The 8,374-nt window shown below is 35.2% G+C and overlaps 1 protein-coding gene across 5 annotated transcripts in view; it reads left to right on the top strand.

Annotated features, from left to right (window-relative positions):
• LOC106168084 (guanine nucleotide exchange factor DBS) overlaps positions 1 to 8,317 on the top strand; it is a 53,519-nt gene extending 45,202 nt beyond the window's left edge. For all 5 annotated transcript variants that reach the window (XM_086998244.1, XM_086998245.1, XM_086998241.1 and 2 more), the window contains 8 exons: positions 1,635 to 1,760; positions 2,107 to 2,319; positions 2,597 to 2,689; positions 2,862 to 2,940; positions 3,122 to 3,188; positions 3,985 to 4,186; positions 4,548 to 4,770; positions 4,973 to 8,317. In XM_086998244.1, coding sequence (XP_086854370.1) covers positions 1,635 to 1,760; positions 2,107 to 2,319; positions 2,597 to 2,689; positions 2,862 to 2,940; positions 3,122 to 3,188; positions 3,985 to 4,186; positions 4,548 to 4,770; positions 4,973 to 5,136 — 1,167 coding nt within the window. In that variant the 3' untranslated portion in view covers positions 5,137 to 8,317. The remainder of the gene's footprint in view (positions 1 to 1,634; positions 1,761 to 2,106; positions 2,320 to 2,596; positions 2,690 to 2,861; positions 2,941 to 3,121; positions 3,189 to 3,984; positions 4,187 to 4,547; positions 4,771 to 4,972) is intronic.
• Positions 8,318 to 8,374: the final 57 nt, after the last annotated feature.

Genomic DNA, 8,374 nt, shown 5'->3' on the forward strand with positions numbered 1-8,374 from the left:
GCATTCAAGTGGGTCGGCCATATTTGATCTGCGGATCTGTAAATCCGCTGTCTGAGTGTGTTCTTAGAGACTAGGAAAAAATAGACAATTGTGCAATCAACAGCTGTTGTCTAGGTATGAACTAACTGTTGCATAAACATACCAGTCCTGTAACAGATGTGGACATCTCATAAAGATGACAAAAAATAGAATGTTCCATGTAGACAGGCTGTGTTCCAAACTATTTTTACCAAAACTGTTTTTAGACTAACTCTAGAGGATAAAGAGTAATATTGTATTCAACTCGGTTGATAGAGCAGGAAAACCTGTTATCCCTCATTTAACCACCACACCTGGTGTCACCTGCTTCCCCCCCTTCTCCCCTCCCTTCCCCTCCCCTCATCTTGTTGACCACTTATTTAAGCATGGGTGATAGTTTTCAGGATTTTCAGTCTTTATTTTGAACATTTTTTACGTAGTCTAAATGCATTGTAAAATTGCAAGCAGTGTTTTCAGGATTTTCAGTCTTTACAACTTTCATCTTAAATAATGTAAAGAATTACATCGGCCGCTGGATGCAGTCAACCCTCTAACTTCCTATATTTAGTCTGAAACTTTTTGTGTAGAAAATGTACTGAATGCACCCATGGACTATAGCGTGTTTGGACTGTTCTCCTGGTCGTAACTGTCACATGGACCCTGTCTTGACGTGCATCACGTGTTGGTATGTGTATGTGTAAGGGACACAGATGGTCTAGGATAGTCCTTTGTCTCTCACGACAGCTGATTTAAAGAAGTCATTTTGCTGACTGGTGTCAGACGCTGATACTGACTCTTTAGGCATATATTCATATAGCCAGAGGTGTACTAGAGAGAGTGTAGGACATAAAAAGAGTGATTATAAGATAGATTAAAAAACATGGCAGCATTTTTGTTTTTGGGTAAGTTGCATGTATGCTAGTGCCTTTGTGTGTTTATTAATTTTTGTGTCTGTGAAATTTATCTGGGAAATTGGTTATTTTTTAGTTATCAAGTTTATAGGGATGAGATTTTTCTATTGACAGATTTCTGGCTTTTGGGAGGCAAAATTTTATTTTTGAGATTGATGCAGATATGAAAAAGGGAGGGTTCTGGGTCTCTATTTTCAAACTTTTTTACTAAATGGCAGCCTCATCTGAGATTGTTATTATAATGGTAGAAAAGGTTGCATGCATGTACAGAGGTAGTACTGTGGGAGCAAAAGTGTTGCACAGTTTCAGAAATCACTTCAATGTTTTTGTTGTTTTTTAATTGCCGTCCATTGAAATCCCAACAAAAAACACCAGTTTACCAGAGGGTGGCTGAAGTGAATGTGCCTACAGGCATCATATGCATCTCCGGACATAAACATTTTAATAAAGCTCATTTACTGCCTCTTAACACTAATGACTTTGATTGTAGTAGGCTGGATAGTCATTTTGTACAGGAGTATAAATTACATAGTTTATACAAGCAAACTATGGTGTAGTTTTATTTCAAAGAGAGTTAGTGTTAATTACGTGTTTGTCTGTTTCGGATGATCCGGCCCCCCAAACAACAATGAAAAAAAAAAAAAAAAGAAGAAGAAGAGAGAGAGAAATGATCTTTTTTATTTAGTTTTTCATTCTTTCTTTCAGGAAATGCTTAAATACACTGGCAATGACATTGGGAGTGTAGAAATCAAGGATGCACTGGATGCTATGCTAGGTGTGGTGAAATACGTGAATGACATCATGCATCAAATAGCAATCACAGGATACAAGGTACTGGCCTCTCTCTGACCTCTGTCCTTAATACATGATTCTCTGACAAGTTGGAATCCCAGCCTTCTCTCTCTCTCTCTTTAATATCTCTGAAAACCTCCCTCCATGCTCTCTCTCTCTTTGTAATAATACTTGAAGTTATCAACAATTTAGTCTGCTTTATTCTCTCTCTCTCTCTCTCTCTCTCTTTATATATATATATATATATATATATATATATATATATATATATATATATATATATATATTTTTTTTTTTTTTTTTTTTTTTTTTTTTTTTTAAGCATTTTAAAATCCTTTTCCATTATTAAGTAAAATAATCATTTACTCTTTTATTTTAATTCCAGGGAAATTTGTCGGATTTGGGGAAGTTGCTGATGCAGGGATCCTTCAGCATGTGGACAGAGCACAAACAGAAGAAAGACAAACTGAAAGATCTTCGCTTCAAGCCCATGCAGCGGCATGTGTTTTTGTACGAAAAGCTGATCATGTTCTGTAAAAGGAAGGACCACGACACACACGCAGATAAGCATTCTTATATATACAAGAGTTCACTACAGGTAAGACTGGCCGAGAAATTTTTAATTATGGTTCAGAAATGTTGTGTTTATTTATTGATTGGTTGCTTAATTTGATCAATTGGTTTGTTGGTTGATTGATTGGTTAATTAACAAAAAGATGATAGATTAATTGATTTATTGATTTGTGTATTGATTCATTTATTCCTCCATTCATTCACTTAAATCAAATGTATGAATTGATAAATAAATGGTAATTCTTTTTATATGAATTAAAAAGACTATATTATTAATATCCCACTTTTGTTCTTCACTGTAGACAGCCCAAGTTGGTCTCACTGAAAATGTGAAGGGAGACAAAAGAAAGTTTGAAGTGTGGCTTCATGGTAGATCTGAAGTCTACATCATACAGGTAGACTTTTTATCTTTGGATATTGTTAGGATTGAAGATAATTCATCTCTATCTGTTATTGGATAGCACATGGTTTAGCTGACTATAACTTTATAGATATGGTTATTTTGATACAGAAATATTGGTGTCTATGATTTAAAAGATGTTTTATAGGAATTATTTTACTTTCCAGGCTCCCACAGAAGAGGTGAAAAAGGCATGGGTGGTCGAAGTCAAGAAAGTCTTGCTCAGTCAATTTGATCAGATTAAAGGTATTGTGAATTATAACTTCATTTTTTTTTCAGTTTTTAAAAATCTAAAATTTTAGTCAAAGCAGTAAAAAGTATCCATTATGAAAAAGAAAATGGTCATTTGTTTCAGCCTTTGTAAATAATCCTAAACATATAATAGCATGTCAAAAAACTTAAATACTGTGCTTTTTTTTTTCTCCAGAGAGAAGACAGAGAATTCTCAGTTCTAAACCTAGTGAGGTGCATGAAGAAGCTCAGAACATGAACAGGTATGTATGTTGCCCAGCAACTTGATCAGTACAGAAAGTATTAAAACATTATGTTATGTAAGGTGATGAATCAACATTTTTGTGACTGCTAAAAAAAATAAGATCATATTTACAATCAGTTTTGAAGAGGCAATTTGAGTCTGTCTCTAAAAAAATAAGATCACATTTACAATCAGTTTTGAAGAGGCAATTTGAGTCTGTCTCTTCATTTTCAAATGTTCATACCAGTACACACATGCTTGTTGTGTTTCTGAACTTATGCAGCATTTGATTGAATTATACCAAACACAAATGTGTGTGGCCCTTCAGCGCAACCACAAAACCCAGATAACTAGATGTGTGTTTGTGATTGCTGTGGTAAACTCCTATCAAACTTATCACCAAGGGTGCATTCCCAAGAATTTAGATTGACCTAACTTCCTGGGGGTTCACGCTAAATTGCAGTCAGCCGAGCGCGCACCATAGTTAATTACCCCCTTACAGCTTTTAGTAGGCGGGACCGAGGCTTAAGCCGGCTAAGCTGACGGTAATCTAGTGAGGCTCCCCACAGGGATAGATCAATCTAAAATCTATGGGAATGGGGTCCAACTGTCAGAGTTTGATAAGCTTGCACATATTGAGATTTGAAAATGAATAAGGTAGAATGCATAGTATGTTATGGTCAGGTTGCTTCTGAATCAAGATCAATTTTTACAATAACATCCAGCCAATGGGGTCACTTAACACAAATTTGCCCCTTGGCTTCACAACAGAAAACATCTCAATAACCTAAATTTTTGTCTTTTGCCAATTTTAGGAAAAATTCGGACAACTACCCACCTTGTAATAACAACAGCCTTCTGGTCACTCCCAGCAGTACATCGTCTGCTGACCACTCCCCTACCTCAGATGGTCAGTCTCCGGACTACGAGCAGTACACGGATGATGAGGACTGGTCATCTAATGAGTTCACCGACACTGATGAAGAGACATCTGAGGCCACCACACCCTCTGCTGTGGTAAGAGAAGAAGAGGACAATTTTCCTTTTTTAATTTTAATTTATTTTGAGGCATAAAAGTCTTACAAAACTTGAAAATTTGTCAATGTCAGGTGCCATACACAAGTATTTTTTAAAGATATCTGATTTACGCCTACAGTATGAATCTTATTCAATGCTGAAAATGTAAAGTTTGCACTGTTAATAAAATGTACGTGAAGCTTCTTTGTCTTGTGCTGGTGTCAAAAGGAAAAAAGTATTTGATGAAATGGCCAGCAATAGACATTTAAGATTGTTGAATTTACACAAGAGTAAAGTTGACATGAGATTTCCTCCACATTAAATCCCATTGAAGTACGATTGTTTTGTATTCTCTCACCAGGTGGAGTTACCAGTCTATGTCGCCCTAGGAGATTACCAAGGTGCAGACAACACAGAGCTCTCTTTACATGAAGGAGAGGAGGTTACCGTGGTTACAATTGGTGACAGCGGTTGGTGGTTTGTGAAGTCAATTGAGACTGAATGCCAGGGATGGACGCCTTCTACATACCTAGAACCAATCAGCCGAAGAAGCTCGCGTTCAGCAATTTCTATGACAAGTTTAGGTATGAATATGATGTACTAGGAGTAGATTTATTCCTGAATATTTTTTAATGATATGTAATATTGTGTTATTATTTGTGCCAGCATCATAACTCAAAGATTTTTCATTCAAAGTCATATGTCAACCTACATTTTCCAGAAAAAATTTGATTGAGGGTATTTTTTTAGGAGAATTAACTTAAAATATATATGTTTATATTTCAGAATCTGGCCTGGGAAGCAACGGCATCCACCACGCAGTGAGCAAAAACAGTATAGGTAGCAGCACCAGTGGCGGCTGTGGCACCAGCATGGAAGGTGGCGGGGCTGGAGGAAGGGTCAAAAGTCACCAGAACCTTTTGGACCAATTAGAGGACACAGTGGTGTGAGGTGGCCAGTCTGGCCAATGGTCATTCTGACATAGTGAGCAGTGAGGATATATGACCAGTGATATGTCCAGTACTAACCAGTAACCACAAGTTTGAGTGCTTTAAGAACAACAGCAGGGGCATATTGAGGCTGCCCTCTGGGTCTTCTGGAAGACAGATTTCTGTCGGAAGGTGGTAAAAAAAGGAGGATGGATGAACAAAGATAATTTGGAAGACTGTCAGAAATTATCTCTGGATCCGCCCCAGAACAGGGGCAGTATGTTGGTCATAATCCATTTGAAATATTCAAAAACCATGCAGTGACATTTTTGTGACCCAGCGTAAAAAGAAAAGAGGGAGATAAAAGCTTTATCTATTTAAAGTACTGGTAGATGCAAAATTTAGTGTACAAACGAGAGGAAGCATGCAAACACTGACAGGGTTGCTGTACACTGTATGTGGCTTATGTATCCAAATCAAAGTGATCCTAAAAGCAAGTGCTCACATGATTATGATGTCCCTGTGTGATGTCACCATGTGATGTCATGGCTAAACCCATGTGATGTCACAGCTATACCCATGTGATGTCACAGCTATACCCTGTGATGTCACAATTATACCCGATGTCAGAATATTTAAGAGCACATTTTCAGTTACTATCATAGTTTTGATATGTGTCCTAAAGATTTTTTATCTTGGATATGTACACATGCACTTCTATGGTGCAGCAATGTCTTGTTTTATTTCTGTTGTTATTTTTTTCTACACAGTCATGATGTATGATTATTGCCATGCAATTATGATGTAATGTATGCAACATCCACTGTTGGGTCTGTTTTCAGTTGAAAAGTTTGAGGGCTTCTTATGATATAAACATGTATACAGTATATATGACAATATTTATTCAGGTAATCATGTTCACTTTACTTGTTCTCATGATATACACGGTATCTAATTGATATAATGTGGTAATATTGATGATGTCATAATTGTGGTAGCCATGGTACCATCCAAAAGTGCACAACATGTGGTGACATCATTGCTTTTTGTGCCTTGATGTTGTCAAGAATTTCAACCAGCATGTGTATCGTTTTTGGATTTTTATAGGAAACCAAGAGTAAGATCAATACTTCAAGTCATGGTGTAAGAAGAATTGTGAGCTTTGCTTTGGATGCTAGCACATTCCAGCTTTAATTTTTTTTCAAACAGTAAAAATATTTGCTTCATTTAATTTTGCTTATATGTGCATATTATATGCCATAAATGTTTACAGAATTTTAGAAATACCATTCCAGTGTAGTCTTCTAAAAAGAAAAGGATTCCTCTTTATGAAAAAAGTATATTTTCTTTTGAAGATTTCTGTCACAGCCAACAGCTTATGATGAGCACATTTATATGTACAGATACTAGAACCGAAAAGAGACATTTGATGATATTTTTTCCAAATTATAAAGTTAAGTCGCTACGAATGGTCATTTCAAATTTTATGAAAATTTTGACATATCTGTGATTTGCTATGCATTAACTACATGTGCTTTTACTGTAGTTAATTTATTTTATCTGAAGTCAAAAAGGTGGAGAAATTGACACACTTAAAAAGTAAAAAGTAATTTTGAATGATTCCTAGATGGATTGAAACATGAAAAGAAGAAAACATAGATATTCCCAAACTTCAGAGTATTGAGAAATACATTCCCAGTCTGATCGTTATATGTGGTGAGAATAATATATATGTACTGGTAGAAATGCTGTTGTGAAAACTTTTCAACAGAGATGATAATATTAAATTATTATAGAAATGATAGGTCTTTATTTGAAATGTGATATATATATATATATATACCTGTATTTTCTGAGAGTTGAAATGTTTTGATCAGATCTCAAGGGGGGGAATACATTCCTACATGATATGATCCCAAATGTACAGGTGTTACCTTTGTCATAACTAATATAAATTTTCATAATACGGTAATTACTAACAAATTTTGAACCCCCTATATTGTCAAGATGTATTACTTTTAGAGACTGAGTCTAAAAAGGTTGTGTTTAAGATGGTTCTGTAATGATACCCTTCAGGAATAAATATTGGCGATGTGAAATATCGGGTCTTAAATAATTAAAACCAAGCAGAATATGGTAATTACTATAAAAAATTAAGAAGTAATTTGTACCCGTTATCATGTTAAACAGAAATAGTGCAGATGTGTGTTTTATGAGGGCAACTGAAATATTTGCACTTGTCAATGTGCTTTTCACATATCGTCAGTCTTAAGGGATACATGTGCAATTTGGTATACAAGTCAAACAGCTGAGTGTATGTTATTTATGTCCATTATACTTTAATTTGTTAAGTTGTAAAGCTTGCTTTTCAGTGGATTTATGTAAATGAAAAAGTGAAAGTGAACTATGTACATGTATGTATATTCTGTAATGCATATGCACTGCACTTGCTTGTATATATAAAAGTATAATTTGTGGTATTTATTAACAACACTGCCGTTTTGTAAATAGACAATATGTATTTTTCTCTCTTTCGGCAGATACAGCTGTTAAAATCAATTGGGAATTTGAGATCAGATTGATTATTTTTATTTTTTGCTTGAGCTTTGGCTTTCCTTGCATTTTATTTTGACAGTGATAATGTTTAATATGTTGATATGTTGATCCTTGTTAGATATTGATTCCGTACATGTACGCGTATTACGACAAGTGCGTGGTGCGAGTGCAAAGTAAATCGATCATTTCTGGGACATATTATGTGTACTTGTATGTGCTTGAAGCTTCATAAGTATTTTCATTCATATACAAATAAGTGCTTCTTATATAATTACTACATGTAGTACTCTGAAAACGTGCATTACACTAGAACTGTGGCATTCTTTTCATTTTGTAAATTGAATCATTACACTTTTTTGCAAAGTCCTAAAATTTGTGAAGGGATTGGAATACTTTTGTGTTTCAATCCCATTAGTGCTTCTTAGAGGCTTCAATCTTAGATGCCAAGCCGTTTCGTGTTTCGGCATGGGATCGCCAGAAAATTAGAAATAACAAGCTGGTCTGGTCATTAGAATTACTTATTTTCTTTTGGTGCCATGTTATGTATAGGTGCATGCAATATACGTCTTTGTACACTTGTATATTGACATTTGTATTGATGTCGTCCATAGTGTGAAACGTGGAGGGAAATAAATATACAAATATATTTGCTGTTTATTTTTTATTTTTTGTAATTATTTACACCTTTTAGAGACGGCCGTGA

The sequence above is a fragment of the Lingula anatina genome, chromosome 10 (assembly GCF_051362555.1).
Source record: "Lingula anatina isolate TDL-2025a chromosome 10, LinAna3.0, whole genome shotgun sequence".
In the NCBI taxonomy this organism is placed as follows: Eukaryota; Metazoa; Brachiopoda; class Lingulata; order Lingulida; family Lingulidae; genus Lingula; species Lingula anatina.